Source organism: Hyperolius riggenbachi, chromosome 12 (assembly GCF_040937935.1).
Source record: "Hyperolius riggenbachi isolate aHypRig1 chromosome 12, aHypRig1.pri, whole genome shotgun sequence".
Taxonomy (NCBI): Eukaryota; Metazoa; Chordata; class Amphibia; order Anura; family Hyperoliidae; genus Hyperolius; species Hyperolius riggenbachi.
Genome location: NC_090657.1, coordinates 24,707,761 through 24,729,387, shown reverse-complemented (window position 1 = coordinate 24,729,387; position 21,627 = coordinate 24,707,761). Strand labels below are relative to the sequence as shown.

Sequence of the window (21,627 nt, the reverse complement as noted above, 5' to 3'; positions counted from 1 at the left end):
TTCAATCCGTACAGATTTGCATAAGTGAGCAACAGGGTTGTTCTCACGAGTAATCACGAGTGATTACCCGTGATTCAAATGAGGATTAATTGGTGCAGGTGTGTGGCGGGGATACAAGGGGTTATTTACCCATAATTCCGCCGTCCATCCTGTGTTCTAAACAGCTTGCACGCGTCCTATTGGTCGCGTTGCAAGCCTCACCACATCACACTTCCTCCTTCAACCCGGAAGTGAGAGCAAGCCTGGTTAGCAATACATTTTCATGAAGTCAGAATTATTAGAATCTCATTTATCATCTCTAGTAGCATCTCTGCACTAGCAGGTATTCCTCAGTAGCGTCACAGTTAAATGCTTTTCTACTAGCGAGCAGAAAGGCATTTAGCAACCTTCGGCGGCGTTCAGCAAATGCATTATGTTTGACCCCCGCAGAGGGGAGCAGAAGAGCTGTGGTTATGCTGATCCTAGATGCTACATGTAGCACCCAGGATGAAACGAGACGACAGGATAAAGCACCGCATTTGCGGGGACGGTAAATGATCATGGCAGTGGCTATCCATTCACTTGAACGGTCAGTGCTTAAACAACAAGCACTGCGGCCGCTTAACGCCATTAAGATGTCTGTGCGAACCGGACCTTAAGGCTCCCTAGCAATCAGCACTAGTGATTTTTACGCAATAAACGCGTATTATTCACTGGGGTTTTTTGCATTTTTAAATGATCGCATTTCGCGATTGAAATACATTGTAATCACGAACAAATGCGGCATGTAGCAGGGTTGTGTTTCGCGCTAATCGCGGATCGCTGGCAATCGCAGCAGTGAGATCACGAGATTACATAGCACTAGTGCATTAAAAAGTTCTAGTGATCGCCGGTGATTCGCCATTAGCAGTGCTAATCGCATGGGAAGTGTGAACGGGCCAGCAATTCCTCTGTAATCTTTGCCTTCTCTTTATCTGCCCTATTTTTATTTTTTACACTAGATTCTGACATTGCATTTTGTCCTGTCACTTGTTGCCTGCTGATTTTGACTTGAGTATTGGCTGCATGCTTTTGTACATATAGTTTACTTGTTTGGGTTTTGCTGTGTTTGATATGTTGATGTTTATGATTGTTTTTAAATGGTATACAATGCATTTATGTTCAATAAAACATTATTTTCCCAGTGTCAGTGCCCATCTGCTCATTGTCTGCCGACACACCTCAACACAGACCACACCACATACAGATGTGTGCTCTGTACAACACTAATGACAAGACAAATGACATTTATATTGCGCTTTTCTCCTGGCGGACTCAAAGCGCCAGAGCTGCAGTCACTAGGACGCGCTCTATAGGCAGTAGTAGTGTTAGGGAGACTTGCCTAAGGTCTCCTAATGAATAGATGCTGTCTCCTGTGTCAGAGGCTGGGCCCTTAACCATTACACCATCCAGCCACCACCTAATACGCAGACAGTGTGCACACTAAGCATTTGAATGCTAATGCAAAGACACAGCACTCGTACAGATATAGCTTGTACACCAAACACTCATATACAGACAACCAATTGCATTAGATATACACAGTTTTGTAGACTAGAGCATCTCTGATGCACAGCAGCTTTCAGTACATAACATTGTGCAGCACTCAGCTCATTTATTGCTCAAGAAACAAAAGGCAAGGGCCACCTTCAATATACACATCCCTGTGATACAGAGAGGCCTGTAAAAACTTAGTGCTCGCATTACACTAAGGCATTTCTTGAAGGCATGCATTTTGCAGTATGTGTATTGATCCCTAGAGCGGAGCGTATAGTGTAGCAGTCCCTCTGGGAAATACACAATATGTGATTCCATGTGAGTCAGACCTGAAGTCTCATTAGAGGATTATACAAGTTAACTCAATAAGTAAGACTTTAACTCTATTTGCTTGAAAGAACAAAGAGAAATCGAGAGCCCAATACGGTGTAGTATTGTTAAGTTGGTTGTGGTTTAAAGCAAAATATTTAGATATACTCACAAACATGGGTTACCCATAGGCAACCACTTCAAGTGCAGGTGGGGGGTATTAGAACCTGACCCCACTCAGGTTTTTAAGATGTCGCTCTCTGTAGATAGGAAACGGGGTAGCACCCCTCCACCGAGGGTGGAATCAAGATTTTAGCAAGGCTTGGTGTACATAGGCGCCAGAGTAGAGGGGGATGTTCAGGTGGACTTACCTCCCTCGAAAATATAAAACTCAATTGAGTCACAATATATCAATACAAATATTTTATTTAACTCCTTTAGTGCAACGCGTTTTGCCGGTGTGGTCCCGCTTCATCAGGCAAACAGGAGTATAACTCAATGGGTCTAAATGCAGAAGTGCACAGTGGCGCTCACTTCTGCATTTAGACCCATTGAGTTATACTCCTGTTTGCCTGATGAAGCGGGACCACACCTGCAAAATGCGTTGCACTAAGTGGAGTTAAATAAAATATTTGTATTGATATATTGTGACTCAATTGAGTTTTATATTTTCGAGGGAGGTAAGTCCACCTGAACATCCCCCTCTTTTAGACGGGTTTTAAACGTTTTTATTCTACTCTGGCGCATCTGTACACCAAGCCTTGCTTAACTCTATTTGGACTGCCCAGGGCGGGCACATTCAATCAGATACAGCCAAACGCAGCTTCTTACAGCAATAGAAATAATGGGTTATTTTTTTGTTTTGTTTTGTTTTGGTGAGGAAGAACTTGCAGAATACAGCTGAGCGATAAATATTAGGTGTTACAGCACCACCTAGCAAAAGATCATTCTCTGCTATGACGCCATCTGCTTGGCAGCAAAAAAAATACCTTCCGCTTAGGTGGCGTTTCCACTGTAGCAGATTCAGAGCTTTTCCCTGAATGCAAATTCGGAATCGCAGCTTATGCAGACCAATAGGCTGCTTCTGATTTGCACATGGGAGTGGAATGCCTGTTGCTTTTTTTTTTTGGACATGGCATTTGATTCCCCAAATCCAGCACAGCTATTGGATTCGGATGGGATTTCACATCTGCATGAGTGCTGCGTCTGTTACGGCAACGGACCTGGCAACCTAGTGGAAACATAGCAATAAGGTAGACAGCCATGTCTGTCTGTTTGTGTACTTGAACATACCCTGTCAGTTCTCTAACGGGAGCCGTTTTTTGTGCTATGCAGATAATTGTATAAGAAAAAAGTATAACTAATAAAGGTATTCAATAAGCACCCCAACAGGGCTCCTGATCCTTAAAGAAAACCTGTAACGACAAGACGTTCTCCTGGGGAGTACTCACCTCGGTAGGGGGAAGCCTCCGAATCCTATCGAGGCTTCCCCCGTCCCCGTGTCCCACGGCGGTCTTGCTCTAGCCTTACGAACAGCGGGGATGTAAATATTTACCTTCCTGGCTCCAGCGCAGTATCAGCTCTTTGCTTGGAGATAGGCGGAGATAGCCGATCGCTGTCGGCCCGCTCTACTGCGCAGGGGCAAGTCTCCTGCACCTGCGTAGTAGAGCGGTCCCGACAGAGATCGGCTATTGTCGCCTATCTGCGTGCTGAGAGCCGCAACAGCGCCCCCGCTGGAGCCAGGGAAGGTAAATATAGCAAGCCTTGTCAGGCTTGTTGAGCTTGATTTTCAGGAGACTTCGGGGGAGCCAGCGCTGGACTGCCTGCAGCTACAGGGGTGGGGGAAGCCTCATTGGCACCCTGAGGCTTCCCCCTCCCGAGGTGAGTACCCCCCAGGGGAACTTTTTTTTGTTACAGTCTCTTTAATGAACTTATAGTTATTTATAAAGCACCATCACCTTTCCTAGTACTGTACAGAGCACAATACAGACAATAGAGGTGACCATGAATACATACATAGCTCACGCATATATTCATAATAGCTCATAATACATTGCTGACTGCCCACCTCTGATAAGATACTTGAATCCCCTTTACTGCCCATTTACAATCACTTCTGCTCTACAGCAAACACCATCTAATGTCTGTTCCTTCATGCTTCTCTCTGGAAGAGGTGGCATGGGAAAACTAGCAGCAAGCAGAGCATGGCTGGTGCAGAGTCCACACAGTAAGGGGCAGATGTAAAGGGTAAATATTTGTAAACAATAGGATTTCCTCAGGTGTGTAAAATCAGTGACCTGGGAGTAAGTCACGATCATGAAAGTAAGCCCAACCCACTATAACAAAAATGTGAGGCAGCCAGGGGTCTAAGCCGGGTGGCACTAAAAGGTCTGTGTCATAGTTACATAGTTATTTTGGTTGAAAAAAGACATACGTCCATCGAGTTCAACCAGTATAAAGTACAACACCAGCCTGCTCCCTCACATATCCCTGTTGATCCAGAGGAAGGCGAAAAAACCCCCACAAGGCATGGTCCAATTAGCCCCTAAAGGGAAAAATTCCTTCCCGACTCCAGATGGCAATCAGATAAAATCCACACGTTTGTGTCACACATTTCATTAAGAAAAACAAAAAATTGCTTTCTTAGAACAGAAAGAATTTGCGATAATTCAGGTTGGAGTGAGCTGGAGATGTCTCCCAGGCACCACTGCTGAATATATGCAAATTAACCATTGTACCCTTAGAAGCTAAACACACCTCCAGAACCGCTGGAATGCAATGATGTGTCAGCTTGTTAAATTGTACAGAGCCATAATAATCCAACATGCATACAGACTGTTTCGGATTGTTTGATCCTCATCAGTGCATGGCATGGATTAATTTGGCTCTATGGAGTAGGGCTTGTAAACCGAGAGGTACAGACTAACCAGCAAGCTCATGGAGACCCATGCCATGCACTGATGAGGATCAAACAATCCGAAACAGTCTGTATGCATGTTGGATTATTATGGCTCTGTACAATTTAACAAGCTGACACATCATTGCATTCCAGCGGTTCTGGAGGTGTGTTTAGCTTCTAAGGGTACAATGGTTAATTTGCATATATTCAGCAGTGGTGCTCTGGGAGACATCTCGAGCTCACTCCAACCTGAATTATCGCAAATTCTTTCTGTTTTAGGAAAGCAATTTTTTGTTTTTCTTAACATCTTAGTAAGGGGGCTTTTAGGACCATTGTAGTCCCTTACACACTCCAATGAGTTCTGGGTCACCATGAGCTTGCTGGTTAGTCTGTACATTTCATTAAAGGTCACCCATTCCTGTTAAAGATGTGACTGTGTGTGGCAGGTCCCTCTCCTACTCGGCCAATAATCAGGCCTAAGCATGGTCATGTGGGAGGAATAAGATATGAAAAACAGAGTGGCAGTGTGAAATATTGTATCGGGTAACGCATGCATAAAAGAAAGGAGGTTGCTGGACTGATTTCCAAACTGCCAACCAAACAGTTGGGAATACCTAATCAATGTACAACTTCCAAACCAATCCCAATTGTAAGCAAGTTCCATCCTCATGTTCAGCCTCATCCACTTACACTGCAGCGCTGAAGGAAGCTTGCACAATGACATGCACTTAGAGGCGGACTTCAGGTTAAAGGGGAACTGAAGAGAGAGGTATATGGAGGCTGTCATGTTTATTTCCTTTTAGACAATACCAGTTGCCTGGCAGCCCTGCTGATCCTCTGCCTCTATTACTATTAGCCATAGCCCCTGAACAAGCATGCAGCAGATCAGGTGTTTCAGTGGTTCAGACTTATAAGTATGATCTGACAAGACTAGCTGCATGCTTGTTTCTGGTTTTAATCAGATAATACTGCAGAGAAATAGACCAGCAGGGCTGCCAGGCAACTGGTATTGATTAAAAGGAAATAAACATGACAGCCTCCATATACCTCTCTCTTCAGTTCCCCTTTAAGCTCATTTTGGCATCATTTCCCATAACAGTTATAATATAACTGGGAGGCTGAACTCAAGGTTAAAAGAAAGGTACATGGACACCAAGAATTGCAGCGGACATGCTTTCAAATGTATGTTAAAATCACGTCAAACTGAAGTTTTCTGTTCAGATACAGAGAAATGTAAACCAAGTTTACACCCAGAAAACCATTTTGCGCCCATGAACTCAAGTGTGAGCAGCTACAGAGTGTAAAGTTTGAGCTGCTTGCAGGAGTTTTTCCGCCAGGCAGAGACCGCTCTTTCTTGGTTATGCCCCTAAAGGATTGTGGATGTGTCATAGCTTCACTAGATAGATTTACTTTTACAAAACCTTGGAGATAGTGGAAGTAATTATTCTTTATAGTTATTTAAAGTGGAGCTAAACCTAGGACTTTTTCTCCGCTCTAAGATAAGCAACAGCATCATAACCTTTACAGAAAAAACATTACTTTGTTATAGCTTACAGAACTCCTGCTGAGATTCTGCAGAGTAGTTACTTCCTGGTTTCATGGGAGCACAGAAAGGGTTAACCCCTGTGTTTACATATAGCCTGTCTGAACAGCACAAACCTCGGCAGAGATCAGACAGAGCTGACGGCTCAAATTACAGTGGCTCATTACTAGCAATAATGAAGAATTAGACGGACTGTTACCTCTAAATACAAAAAAGGGTTGGGTTCCCAGTGTTTTCCTTCTCTACCAGGTTAAAGTTTAGGTCCTCTTTAAAACATAGATTTTGTATAAATAAAGGTTGATATATACCGCTGGTAAAAATTTGAGACTCACATTCCTGGAGTCAGGTCTCTTCTCCCAACCACAAGCGCCATTTGGCTGCATTACATGTGTCTGAGGTCCACAACCACAGTGCTCATAAGCAACTCCATGGCGGGGCTTACAATAAAGCTGCTTATGGTGCGGCTTGATGTGCGACATGCAATTGAAATGTTGCCTTACAAAGATGAGATCATGTGACTGATCCCTCTTTGAAATATTTGTAAATTAAACAATATTTCTGTTTTCTGTGGAGGTCCTCAAGCCCCATCTACACAATACGATGCTTTGTGTCATTCCATTACGATTCTATTTACGATCCGACTAAATCCGACATGTCTGACCGGGATTCGATTCAATTCAATTTGATTTCCCAGTGTTTTGTAATGGCAAATCGAATTGATTCAAATCCAGATTGGACATGTCGGATGTAATTGGATCGTAAATAGAATCGTAGTCGAATCGCACAAAGCATCGTATTGTGTAGATTGGGCTTTAGAATGCTAATTTTTCTTCCACCATGCAATATCATACTTAAAGTAAAACTTAAGTGTAAACAAAGTGAAGAGATAAACAACTGTATCTATCTTCCTCCAAAAATGACTTGTAGATATCCCAGTTTTATACTATGTCTGTCCCCCTGTGTCTCAGAGAGCTCAAATATATGAACTATTGAGCTTTGTTTTATCCTCTCCTGGCAGAGAACTGGGCTTTTGAAAGCAAAGTATTTTATAGCGGTAATCCCTTATCAGTAAAAACTGTCAGTTGCATACCTGCATATTAACGCTTTCAGACAACCATCACAGCATATTTATCTGTGTGTTTGGCACTGTACATACATGTCTATCTTATCACCACTACTGGCTGCTACCTGAACTGGCCCCTAGACTGTGTGCTGAATGACTCGCCAGAGACAGCAGCATGAAAGCACCACTATGGGATGGTCTGATAACATGAATGGTTCTGTGTGTGTGGAATGTGATGTATAAATAAAATACATATATGGCAACTGGTGTCATCCTAATGATTGTTAGTGCAGAATCCACATGGACAGCTCTCTTCTGGTGTAGGTGAGGATGACACATGATGCATTATAGCTAGAGGCACCTGTCTCTGTGAGCAGACTACTATCATAGATAATGATAGAGAGGATAAAAATAAAAATACGCGGTAAAATTCATACATGAAAAATAGCCTTAATGAGGTTTAAGATAATAAATTACCGGTGAGTCCGATGTTCATCATCTTAAACTCAAATGTGCCTGCCGAATCATCAGCAAATGAAGCATGCCCTTTCCCGGGTACCTTCCTTTCTGCGGGGCATCATGAAATTTGGGCACCGGAGAGCCGCTTAAGTTGGGAACACTGTTAAAGGCACCCATAGAAATATTGGTGAAATAGTGGGTGCCAGAGCCACCCACTATCAGTGTTGCCAACCTTTCACATTATTTTTTACTGACAAAGACATAAAAATTTACTGACAAAGGATATTTTTTTTACTGACAAAAACTTCTGTGCCGCACTACAGATCGAAAAATGGGCGTGGTCACCCAACATAATATAGGCGTGGTCATGGGTGGGGCCAAATATACATAACCTTAGCAGTGCTGTAAAAGGTCTGCCGGGGAAGTTTGAGCTCTGCCATAATGTTTCCCCCCAGAATATATGTAATCTGACAGTATTTCACCCAAAATATGTGTAATCTGGCAGAGGTTCTTCCAAAATACAGATAATATGGCAGTGGTTTCCCCAAAATAGATGTAATCTGGCAGCAGCAGTTTCTCAACATACACATAATCTGGCAGAGATTGCCCAAAAATACAGATAATCTGGCAGCTGTTCTCCCAAAAGAAGGTGCCCCCAGTATTGGTAGCCAGGTCTATAGGTGCCCCCAGTATTGGCAGCCAGGTCTATAGGTGCCCCAGAACAGGTAGCCAGGTCTTTAGATGTCTCCAGAATAGCTAGCCAAGTCTATAGGTCTCCCCAGTATAGGTAGCCAGGTCTTTAGGTGTGCCCAGAATAGGTAGCCAGGTCTTTAGGTGTCTCCAGAATAGGTAGACAGGTCTTTAGGTGTGCCCAGAATAGGTAGCCAGGTCTTTAGGTGTCCCAGAATAGGTAGCCAGGTCTTTAGGTGTCCCCAGAGTAGGTAGCCAGGTCTATACGTCTCCCCAGTATAGGTAGCCAGGTCTTTAGATATCCTCAGTTCAGTTAGCCAGGTCTATAGTTGTCCCCAGAATAGGTAGCCAGGTGTCCCCAGAAGGAGGGGTGGCAGCACAGTGAAGGGGCAGGAAAGGAGGGCCGTCTGCCCCCTTCTCTCACCTAGGGCCCTGCCTTCCTTGCCCCCCCCCCCTCCAGAACAAAGATTTGTGGGCGAATGGCAGCAGGCGGGGAACGACCTACCTCTTCCTTGTTCCGGCGCAAAGGGGAGCTCTACATGGCCTCCGGCGCTTGGAACAAGGCAGAGGTAAGTCCCCACCTGCTGCCACAAAGCTTAGTTCTGGAAGGTGGGACGAGGAAGGGAGATCCCCAGGTAAGAGAAGGGGAGAGACTGCCCCCCTTTCCCCGCTACTGTGCACGCTGCTCCCCCTTCACTCCGCTGCCACCTTCCTGCTCACAGGGCGGCCGCCCTTATACGGACGCTGCTGAATTCCTTACGGAATTCACAGGCAGCTAATTTTGCTTATAAATTTACGGTATGCCCGTAAATTTATGAGTGGTTGGCAACACAGCCCACTATGGAAAAACAGCTATTTCTATTTGCGCCTACAGGGGCAACTATTTAGGTTTTTTGCAGCGCATCTGTGGCTGAAGCCTCTTTCCCTACCGTTTTCCCCTCCCACACCTCTGTTCCTCTCTGATTGGCCAATATGTCTTGATGCACTTTCTAATGCAGACCTGGGTGGGAGTGTCTGAAGACTACTTATACATGGCTGACAGCTCCACTTTAACCGCTAGAGGACCGCGTCACGCCGATGGGCGTGGTCACGGTGGCAGCCCCAGGACCGGCGTAAAGTCCTGGGGCTGGCTTTTGCAGGAGATTGCGCACATGCATCCCCTGCTTGGTAGGCAGAGCAGAGTTCCGTCTTCAGTGGGGTTCCGTCTTCAGTCTCCCAGCGTACGGCGCTGCGATCTAAGGGGACAGTTGTGTCACTCAGCTGTCCCCTCCAGAGGGGACACAGCCGATCGCGCTGATTGGCTGGTGGGGAGGGAGGAGGGAAAATATTGCAAAAATAAAATAAATTAATTACAATAGATAGGGAATATAATCTCTTATGCAACCTGTTTGAAAAGAACAGGCAAATGTTTGTGATTTCATGGGGGCTGCCATCTTTGTCATGGGGGCAGCAATCTTTTTGGTTGAAAGGAGGTGACAGGGAGCATGAGACACAGTTCCAACTGTCCTGTGTCCTGATCACCCCTCCCAGCTGCGTGCGCTAAGCTTCAAATGTCAACAAAAACAAAACAAAAAAGCCAAAACAGCAGAACAACAATATCAGAAATACCATCATGCTTTGCACAGCATCAGGGGAAAAATGCCCGAGCAGTTTTTTTCTGTGCAGCTAAAAATGACGCTAAGAAAAACAAAGTTCTGATGCTGTGAAACTGTTAAAGAAACACCAAGCCTTTTCAATGCTGCTGAGTACATTTTTAGTCTGGAGGCTCACTTTAACAATTACTGATTTTACGATTGAAGATTAACCATGTAAATAGTAGAATTCCGGTAAATGAACCAATATCCTACAGTCTAATTCTCCATCGCCTTTTTTTCATGAATGCTTCTGCAGTATTGAACTACTGCTTGCCAACTCAAGAGCCTGCTGTACTGTATATACTGGTGCAAACACCACTGAGTAAATGGGAGGTTCCCACAACATTCATTTGTATTTGCTGGCTCATTTACCCACTGACTGAAAGATGAAACTTCCCCGATTACATACAGAGGGTGACAGCTCCAGTTATGCTCCTGTGCTCTGATCCAGCATGTACACAACAGCCGTCCAGTGAGGCAGGACTAGAAACTGCTGTGCAGGAGTGTTATACTGTATGAGCAGGATCACCCATGAGAAAATATTTCTGACACTCCATGCTTACATCTGTATTTAATACTAGTTGATGCTTTACATTGTAATGCTTAAAGGGACTGCGAGCAGTGCAGAAACTATGGAAAGATATATACCATTTTGAAGCTCTCTTTCTCCTCTTTCCAACGATATATAAACCGCCGCCCTACGCCTTTTAGCTATTACGAAAATATTGAAAACTAAAAGGCGTAGGGCGGCGGTTTATGTGTCGTTGGAAAGAGGAGAAAGAGAGCTTCAAAATGATGTGCATCTTTCCATAGTTTCTGTACTGCTCGGAGTCCCTTTAAATAGGAATTGCATAAAAGTGTTTTTTTGTGTTTGTTTTTTTGCTTAGCCTGCAATGGATTTATAATTGATCAAAAACAGTAAATGGTTCCATTAACCCCATCAACAAATAAGTCATCCAAGTCAATTTCTTTCCTGCACTTATATAATTAGAGTAACGCAGCCAGCCTTCCCTAGTATTTGCAGATAGTGCTGGAACAGCTTTGTATCCCAGCTATGGATAGAACGAGAGACAAGTCCTGATACTTTTATTGCTGTGTTTATACCCTGCTAGATTTCCCATCACTTCCTGTTCAGGTGACTAGGGCTCATATGACAAGAAGTTAGAGGAAAATATTACCACCTGGGACATGAACAGCAATAAAAGCTGTTGATATGGCAGAGAAGGAGCATAAGTTCACCTTCACTGTGATAAAGTAGAGGCTACTGCAAACGGTTCCATGACGATTCCCGGTCATCTCCGATACAGAACCCGACCTCGCCAGGCAGTAATTCTGCACCTGCGCAGTACACTCTGGACAACATGGACCAGAGGGGACCGTGGGCCGGCGGCTGAGAGAGCAGAGTTGCGACTTGGGACATAGAGGCTGCAAAGGGCTGGAGGAAGCCCCGGGTAAGTAGATCTTTTTTATCATGCCTGGACATCCCCTTTAACATCTGAAGGACTGCAGGGGAAATCTCCTTTGTGCCTGGGGGGCGGGGTAGAGAAACTGGACACTCCTGAGAACATGTGGGCACCAATAGACAGAGTAAGCAGGAGGAGGAGGCTCTTTCTATTGGCTCTCTGCTTCAGTTACGGTAGTTATGTATTATCGCAGGCTGAAGCTAGTTCCCGACACATCAGAGCTGGAGGTAACTACCCAACATGTTTCTGGGCTTTACTGCATGCTCTTATCTTCATGAATTGACATTTACTGATGTGTTGAGGTAATTACCACACAAGTCAGTAATTTGCCGCACTACTCTGTCATTTCTGCTTGCCATGCGGTAAAAGCCTCGAACTGACATACTAAATGTTCTGTAAAATCGGCTATTTTCTGTATTACCGTGTGCAGTAATGCTTTATGAATTCAAGCCTAAGACAACTTTGTATCTCTGTACCGTCACTCTAGTTGTTTGTAAGTAGGGGAGTGTATGTGTCTATGTACTGTATGTGGAGGAGGGTCTACCCAGTCTATTGTCCGGGAACCCCGGCTCTGAATGCAGAAGTGTACATTGTTGGAACGCACCAAAATGCAGGTGAAAACCAGGTGAGTTAACCCCGCATTTCCCGCCTTCTGCAGAACGCTTTCACTTTTCACAAGAGCATGCGCGTTCATCCCTAGTTATTAGCAGTACAGCCGAGTGGTTAAAGGACCACTATCGCTTAAAAAGTAGGCAGTTAAAATCTGACAGAACCGACAGGTTTCGGGCCAGTCCATCTCCTCATGGGGGATGCTCAGGGTTTTCTTTGTTTTCAACAGCATTTCCTGAACAGCAGTTTAACTGCCAACATAGGAAGGTACCAGCCGGCCTCCCTACTCTCCTGCACACTATTTTATCAGATAGACTTTGCAACTGCTGTCCAGGAAATGCTGTTGAAAACAAACAAAGCCCTGAGAATCCCCCATGAAGAGATGGATTCTGTTCTGTTCAGTTCTGTCAGATTTTAACTGTCTACCTTCTTTGCAATAGTGGTCCAGTAGTATACATTAATTTCAAGACACATTACTCAGCAGAGATCAGCCCAGACTGTCACTTGTTAAGCACACTGTTGTAACCAGGGCCGGCAATTGTATAACGGCAGACTAGGCAATTGCCCACCAGGTACTGAGCCCCCCCCCCCCTTTGGAGTCAGGGGCCCTGCAGAGTTTGGCAGCGACTCACATGTCCCTGCTGGTGAGCACCTCCAGTAGTCTGTGCGTTCACACCTTCATTCCTGCAGACCGCATTTTTTAGTGACCTGGCGGCATGTTATGTAATAACATGCGTCAGTGCATGGAGGAGAGGTGCCCCTGTGAGGATGCCGATGGGCATGTATGGACTAATGAAGGCACGTGCCAGCAAGGACACTGCTGAAATCTCTGCTTGGGGTCCAGGGGGACCAAAATAAAGTTGTGGACGGATACCTGGGAGAGCCTGGCAGCTGGCATGGGATGGGGGAGGTGTTATTTGTCAAAAATAAAGGTCTGATTAAGGGTGGGGTTAAGGCAGCCCCTTCGGGTTAATTTTGCTCTGGTGCCCAATGGAAACTAGAACTGACCTCGGCTATAGCTTATTCTGTACATACTGAAGTTGTCATGTCTTTATCTTAAAACAGGCGTAATAAATAAATGATGCAGGTCTATTACATTATTGATCAAGGACCCCCTTTAAGCACAAAAATATTTTTACATTAATAAAACATCACAATAACCATTGTATCCTGAAAAAAAATACTAATAGGCTAAATGTGGAGAGACTTTCGAGCCATTAAAAAATAATTTGATAAAACTTCCCCAATTATCTACACAGTGCAAACCTCCCTTCCCCATCTTAGTATGACCGAATCTTACCAGTCAGCTTCTTGACGGGCTGGAGTCGCACGCTGATGGCTTGGTGGGTTAGCAGAGGAGAGGATGGGAGTGAGCGGGACATGCCCTCCATCATTCGTATATGCTGCATGCCCTCAGTCACAGGAAGGGAGGTGACCGAGAAATCTGGCTCAAATGCACTGTCGTTTTCAGAAGATGAGCCACCTGTCAGAAAAGGTGAAAAAAAAATTACATTTAGAGAAATAAGACAAATCCTATCACTGCATGGTATAGTAAGCCGGTATGAGCCAGTAACTCTTAGCAGCATGACCCTGGAGTAAGGATGAATGAACCGTATGCATGCCCCATACACATACTACCAGTGCCAGCATTATCTTGGAGGCGCAATAGAAACTGACTGTAGAAATCTATCACCAGCAATCGATAACTCACTTAAACCAAGCCATACAGTATGCGATGTTTAACAGATTTAACACCTATCTACCAAACTTAAAGCTTGGGACTGCTGTACATTACATGGCACTGGAAAGGTAATTCTGTTTAATATGCCATTTCTGGTTTTGTGAATTTGCATTGGTTGTGGCCTACGAGTGGATTGAACTTTTCTCTCTTTTCATCTAGTCGCTTTCTACGGTTTTCTTTGTTTTTCTTTGCTCTTTTCCTTCTTCTGCAGAGATTTTGTTGGATAGATACTTCATATTTTATGATAGGTATAATTACAAAAGGGAATTTCTGTGAACTAATATTAGAGTTGGAGGCAAAACTTACCCTGGCCTAGGCCATCATAAGCTTGAAGACTGTATGTGTGTCATGTTATAACCTACTCTTGGAATACGATACTGAATTGATTGTCTTTAATGTGGATCCGAGATAAACTTTTACTCATTGCATAATTGTGTTCCTTTCATATAGTGTATAGGGCATTCCTCAAGCCAAATACTTTTTTTTGTTTTGTTTTAATACTCTAATTCCCTATAAACTAAACAAGCCTCGCCCACAGCTCCTTTTGTGCCTTGGCACTGTAGCAAGGGCTTATGGGAGCTCAGTCTGGGCAGGAGGAGGAGGTTACTAGCCATTGATTTCAGAGGCAGAGGGGAGGAGGGAGGTGGAGAGGGGACTTAATTTACACACAGGCAAGCTGATAGCATCTCCAGCCCTCAGCCTGTGGCAATGTGACAAACAGAACATGGCTGCCCTCATTGTATCACAGGAATAAATAATCATAAACTTTTGAAACTTTTGCAGCTAGATAAGATATATAGACAAGTTACTTGATATAATTAGCTTTTCATCTCAGATCCGCTTTAAAGGGAACCTTAACTGAACGGGGGGTAAAGAGTTTCACTTATCTGGGACTATTACCAGCCCCCTGCAGCAGTCCTGTGCCCTCGGAGCCGCTCTAGAATCCTCAGGTCCCCCGCTGTCACTTAGTTTCGTTTTTGACGACTCACCAGTCGGCCGGCCGCCATGCGTATTATTGGACGCATTCCCCACTGCAATTAGCGCTGTTGCGGACCGCAACGCGTACAAAAATACGCGTTGCCGCATATCTACGTGTGCGGAATGTGGCAACGCGTATTTTTGTACAGGTCGCGGTCCGCAACAGCACTAATTGCAGTAGGGAATGCATCCAATAATACGCATGGCGGCCGGCCGACTGGCGAGTCGTCAAAAACGAAACTAAGTGACAGCGGGGGACCTGAGGATTCTAGAGCGGCTCCGAGGGCACAGGACTGCTGCAGGGGGCTGGTAATAGTCCCAGATAAGTGAAACTCTTTACCCCCCGTTCAGTTAAGGTTCCCTTTAAGGCAGCTGTTGTAACTCGTAACTTGTTTCTTTAGATTAATAACATTTTTTTTTTTAATAATTCACTGATTGAAAATGAGTCAGGGAATATTGAAAGGTTTTACTGCAATGCACCACATTATGTTGATCAGACTTCAGTAGAGTAGTGAGCATCTGGATACGAGGTACAAAGCTATGTAGCTGTCTATTGCCCACTCTCCCTTGTGCTCTGCTGATAAAAGAATGTCCCTTCCCAAGAAATGGTTCATAGTTCTAAATCAAATTTCTAATAGATGTTAGTCTGACTTTGTGTATTTGTTTTATCAAAGGGTTCAATTATTAAAACCTTTGCATGTTTCTATACTAAACCCATTCAAGAGTATAGCTTAGTAAGTAACCAATAGTTTCCTAACCATACACAGACTAGATTGACTGAATCTTTCAAAGCGGGTTTGAACTGGCTCTCCCGCGAGAGTGATCTCTATATCTACAAGCAGTCCTTGGTGAGGGTGGGTTCTCCCTCTGGTGTTGTGTGATCAGGTGACTAATTCCACATAGGTGTAGCTGTATAATCCCGCTGAGAACAGAAAGACAAAAAAGAATCAGTGCTTCCTGTGTGTATTTGGGGTAGCCAAGTGGTTGCGTGGACAGGTGTCACCGGATTTTAGTGGGCTGTTCAGTTAGGAACCAGCCATTAATTGAGTGGGTCTCTTGTGGCCCGGGACCTTGTCTATATCTAAAAGGCAGTTTTAATATGCAGGCATGGGCTGTGTGCGCATATTACAACTGCCTGTATAATGAGAGAAAAGAATGCGTGGGGTGCACAGAAGTGGGCAGCAGGGGGCGGGTGAGGTGGAATCTTTAAAGATTCAGGGTATCACTGGTCTCTGTTATTTCTCCACTGACACATATAAAGGCTGCAGCCTCCAATATGCTTTCCCACTGGGAGTTCTGACAGGAGGCGTACAAAGGGGAAGGGCTTAGCAGCATCATGTCTGTATAGAGGAACTCGTCTCCTGATAGCTGATAGATTCCTGGATGTCACTATGAAGGTAAGCAGCACTGCTGACATCTGTGAGGTGCTATAGGATAACTTCATACACATCTCAGTGTCTGGAGGAGTTATGTGCTCTATATGTTCACGTCAATAGACCTGGTATGTCCATACAATCATTCATTCATTCATTGCACTGCCCAAATGTCCATACAACACTTGTCACCCTAAAAGGAAACCAGTCCTCTTTAGAATGTTCTCTTTAGGTCATATATGATCATTTTCTTCCTGTCTTCTTTAAAGAGGAACTCCAGCGAAAATGTATTAAAAAAAGTGCTTCATTTTTACAATAATTATGTATAAATGCTTTAGTCAGTGTTTGCTCATTGTAAAATATTTTAAATCCCTGATTTACATTCTGACATTTATCACATGGTGACATTTTACTGCTGGCAAGTGATGTAGCTGCTGCTTGCTGTTTTGGCAGTTGGAAACAGCTGTAAACCGCTATTTACCACAATGCAACAGGGTTCACAGACAGGAAACTGCCAAGAGTACGTACTCAGAATTTCTTTGTGGGAGGGGTTTCACCACAATATCAGCCATACAGCGCCCCCTGATGGTCTGTTTGTGAAAAGGAATAGATTTATCATGTAAAAGGGGGTATCAGCTACTGATTGGGATAAAGTTCAATTCTTAGTCGGAGTTTCTCTTTAAATTCAGTTATCCCCAAAAAAGAAACAAACATCCTCCTCATAGTGCAGACCGTTGTAATAGTGACGGAGGGGGTCCACTCCCCAGTGAAACCACCAGTGATTGTTATCAGGTCACCCACCTTCACCCAGTGCAAAGAGCCCAACATACTCTCCAAAAATGGGTTGCACACTCACCCTTTATGGCAGCTGCCCCGACGCACAGACCTCGAGAACACGGAACTCCTGCTCTTAACATGAAAGAAGATAAATTATGATAGTAGAATATTGATACCCGAGCCAAACAGTTATGTTTAAATGGAGGCTCTGGAGATGAGAGTCTCCATCAGTGCAACAGCTTACCACTCCTCCTGATCACTCCTGTGATGCTACCTTCTCCTGCAAAAGGCCCAGTTAGTGACAGCGACTTGGCTGAGTCACCAACCTTTAACCCGGATATTAGTATAGAGAGGAGTGGTGCACAGGACCCGCTGGTATGGCCCACCGGAGTGCTCTTAGCTCAGTGTATAGGAACAGACAGTTCAATATAGTAGAGAATGTAGCTGAGCACATCCTGTAAAAAAATGCCAAAATGTATAAAAAAAATCATTAAAAGCAGAGGTACAGACCATCTAATTGGATAGAGGGTTACAGCATGATCAGAGGTGTTTAACTCGGATATATATGAGCATTCACAGTGTGTCCGATCCTGCCCCCTTGTGACCTTGCCCCTCTAGCTCCTGGCACGCTCCAGACCACAGTACGGGGGGGGGGGGGGGGGGGGAAATCGGACATACTGCACATGCGAAGCCAAGTATGTCCAAGTTTAAGGTCAGTGTCGTCGACACTAATGGGTCTTTGGTATGAGAATCAAGCATCATGGGTGTAAAAGATTGGGGGGAGAAGGAGGAGAGGAAAGGTCAAGGGGATCAAGCCTCTGAAATGCTGGAGACTCATCTCTGGACCTCCATTTAGCCTGTTTGGCTCGGTTATTCTTCAAGAAGATACATTTTAAAATGCTGTGCTTGGACGTAATTACCTAACTAAAGTGATAAAAGGTGAAATGCATAGAACAGCTGCTCATTTGCAGCACTTAGTGCTGGTGTTCAAATTCATGTTTGGCTTTGTACCCGAATAACAGTCTTTACTGTATAAAAGTTCTGAACAGCCAAATCAGTATTTTTTTTTGCTTTCAAAGATTATATTGAAACAATAAAGAATCATTCCATAGCACTGGACCACACTTTAGATTTAAGCCAAGTTAACTCATAGCCAAGTTTTTATTTGTACTTTTGTGCTCTGATAATTAATTATGCACATTCTAAACACGGAAACGCTTAATATGCACACATTTGCACACAAAAAAAAAAAAAAAAAAGAGAGGATTTAGGTTTGCTTCCAGCAGTATGTTCAGCCTTTCTGTTGGTCCGGTGGTCACTATGGGTTGCCCAGGGGATCCTGCCTATCCTTCTGAATGTTAGGGATCAGATAACACACAAGAACTTTCTGTCTTTCCACCTTTCTGCATTCCCACTCATCCGTGGACAACACACTTCGCTCTCTTGCATCGCCAAGCATATCATTTAATCTCCTAAACACTTCAGGGAATGGGTTCACATCTAATCATACAAAACCTTCACAAGTTCCTGACTTTCAAATGTAGTCATCTGTGCCTCTCCTTTGACCAGTAAGGCCCGGGGCCCACTGCAAGTGCCACTTGCAATTGTGCTTTGTGTAGTGTTTTTATGGCATATTCTGACATAATTGTAGGTGAGTTCAAAGCACTTTAATGTAATATTAGCGATTGTCAGGGCTGGATTTACCATAAGGCACAGTAGGCACACGCCTACAGGCGCTGATAATAGAAAGGCAGCTCACTCTCCTCCTTGAGCTTCTTCCCCCCTCCTTCCATATGCAACTTAATACTGAGGGTACCTCTGGCTAACTAATACTAAAAGGCACCTGTAGCCGCACATGACAGGCACGGAAAGTAAGGGAGAAGTGACAGCTGGGTCAGGCAGCACACTTGTGTTGCGGTTTGGCGGGGGTTTGTAGGCTCATTGAGGACAAAGTCTAGAGTTCCAGGACATCTGTGCCTATAGGCTCCTGTGATCCTGCCGCCTGAGGCAAGCTTAGAAAAAATTGCCGCCGCCGCCCCCCCCCCCCCCCCCCCCAAGCCGTGGGTGAGGGGGCCGCCGAGCTGGAGAGGTAGCGGGCAGGAATGGGGTATTGGGGCTAGTGGTGGGGAGGGGGGGGTCGGACCCCCCCTCCCTCGCCTGGGTCCCCCGGTCTGCGCTTCCCTTCCAGCTTTAAATTGTTACGCAGCTGCCTATACTATAGTAAGAGGGACGGGCAGGGATCACTCACCTCTTCCGGTTTCAGCGTGCGCTCCACTGACGTCACTTCCTGCAACGCCGGCCACTTACAATACAGTGGGCGGCGTTGCAGGAAGTGACGTCAGTGGAGCGCACGCTGGAACGTGGAAGAGGTGAGTGATCCCCGCCTGTCCCTCTTACTATCGGCAGCTGCATAACAATTTAAAGCTGGAGGGGAAGCGCAGATCGGGGGACCCAGGCGAGGGAGGGGGGGGGGGTCCGACCCCCCTCCCCACCGCTAGGCCCAATACCCCCTTCCTGCCCGCTACCCCTCCAGCTCGGCGGCCAGCCTCCCCGCACCCATGGACGGCCGGTTGCCGCCCCCCAAATAAGTTCCGCCTGAGGCAAAAGTTTCACCCAGCCTCATGAGCGGGCCGGCCCTGCCTGGCGATTGTACACACAAATGCAGTTTGTGATTCGGTTAGTAAAGGCGCTGCAAAATCACTTTTGTACAGTTATTGCAAAGCCATTTTGCAGCGTTGCTATTCTTCATCTTGGAGCGCAAACGCTGCAAAAATGCTGCAGGACTCGTGATTGCAATTTGGGGTAAGTACAATAATTCCCAGAGGTTCACCTCTATCTATTCCATTAGGCTACAGTTATTTTAAATCTCTGGCAATTGTAAAGTGTGGCTTAAAGCACTCCTGTGGGTCCTAGCCCTGAGACTAGGCTTCCTCTGCTTTTGCCTGGTCTTAATATCAATTGGATTTCCAGCACCTTCTGTAATACCGCTCTGTCTCTGCTACAATAAGATTATCACATAAACAGGGTTTCCAGTTAGGATCTTTTAAGCCCCTAGTTACTAATCCCATGTCTCTTATCCTTATCCTTCGGTTCCTCACCCATTTCACATTTATCTGCCAGTGATTCCAAGTACTCCAGGACTCTTCACTCATCCACACTACTATACCTTGTCCACTGCTCTTGCTTTTCTTAAACTTATTATTATTGATTTACAAAGCGCCAACATTGTCCATGGCGCTGTACAAAGTAGGAAAACAACAAGGGGTACATAATGATACAGACAATGATGTACATCAACTATGGAAACTGGAAAATAATACAAAACTGGTGATTACATGACAGATGTAACATGATGGATAAACTGTATAACAGAGTGCAAGCTATGAAATGAACAATAAAATCCAAGACACAAAACGGTGAAAGAGCTCTGCCCGTGTGAGCTTACAATCTAAAGCATGCATGTCAAAATCCCGCCCGCGGGCCAAATCTGGCCCTAAAAGCAAGTTGTTTTCCCTCTTTGCATTATGTTGGGCCCACTCTAGGTCACCAGGGAAGCTATATTGCAGGTGAAGCCCGAGAACACCAGGGAAGTCATGTAAGGAAGGTAGGGGGAAAGTACTAAATACTAGAGACGTGTATGGGGAGGGTGGGGGTCACTAGACACCAGGGAACTGTATAATGGAGGGAGGAGGACCACTAGACAGTGGGGATCTGCATAGGGGTTGGAGGGGAGGTAGACACCAGTGAACTTTATAGACTAAAGGTACATACACACGTCGGATTTTTGCAAACCACCGGTCATTTAGACATTTGAACGTCCGGTCGTTTGAACGTCAAATCTGGCGTGTGTACAATCGGTCGTTCAACTGACAAGACTGGATCTGAACGATCCGCCAAACGACCAGTTGTTTGCAAAAATCCGATGTTTGCAAAAAGCCTTAAATAGACTATATAGATTACAATTACCATCATGCTTAATCAGTTTTGATCAATAGACAATCTGAAATCAATGGGAAGTGGATAGGTCATCCTGTGAAGGGTAAATAGATCTCTGGTTGATGCAACTAAAGTGATTAAAATCTCCTGGAAATGTCCAAGCACTATTAACCTGCAGATGGCCACCTTTTGCTGCTTTCTAAGGGCCCGTTCACACTGCACGCGTTTCCAGCCGCGTTTTGGAAACGCGTGCAGGTGGCCAAAACGCACGACATCAGACATTGCATAGAGTGCAATGTCTGATGTTCACACTGCATGCGTTCCGGACCTGTGCGGTCCGGGAACGCATGCTGCACGCAGATTTTGCAAAAACGCGTGGCTGTCCCATTCACTTTTCAGTGATGGGATCAGCCACGCAACGCACACAAACGCGGATGGCCATGCGTTCGTACGTGTTGCGGTCCGCACGCGTTCCGCACGCATGGCCATCCGCATTTCTGATCTGAACGGGCCCTTACTAGACTTTCTAAGAGTACCTGTCAGGATAAACACAGCGTGATGGTATACAGGACATGGAAACCATCTTGTGTGACCTTATGTGTGAACCCATTTTGACGATGCGGTTTGTGTAAAATCCC

General features: G+C 45.0%; 1 protein-coding gene across 10 annotated transcripts in view; it reads right to left on the bottom strand.

The window, feature by feature from the left end:
• The window catches only part of TANC2 (tetratricopeptide repeat, ankyrin repeat and coiled-coil containing 2), an 897,702-nt gene that overhangs the window by 251,126 nt on the left and 624,949 nt on the right, over window positions 1-21,627 (bottom strand). For all 10 annotated transcript variants that reach the window (XM_068263005.1, XM_068263006.1, XM_068263004.1 and 7 more), the window contains one exon: window positions 13,485-13,667. In XM_068263005.1, coding sequence (XP_068119106.1) covers window positions 13,485-13,667 — 183 coding nt within the window. The remainder of the gene's footprint in view (window positions 1-13,484; window positions 13,668-21,627) is intronic.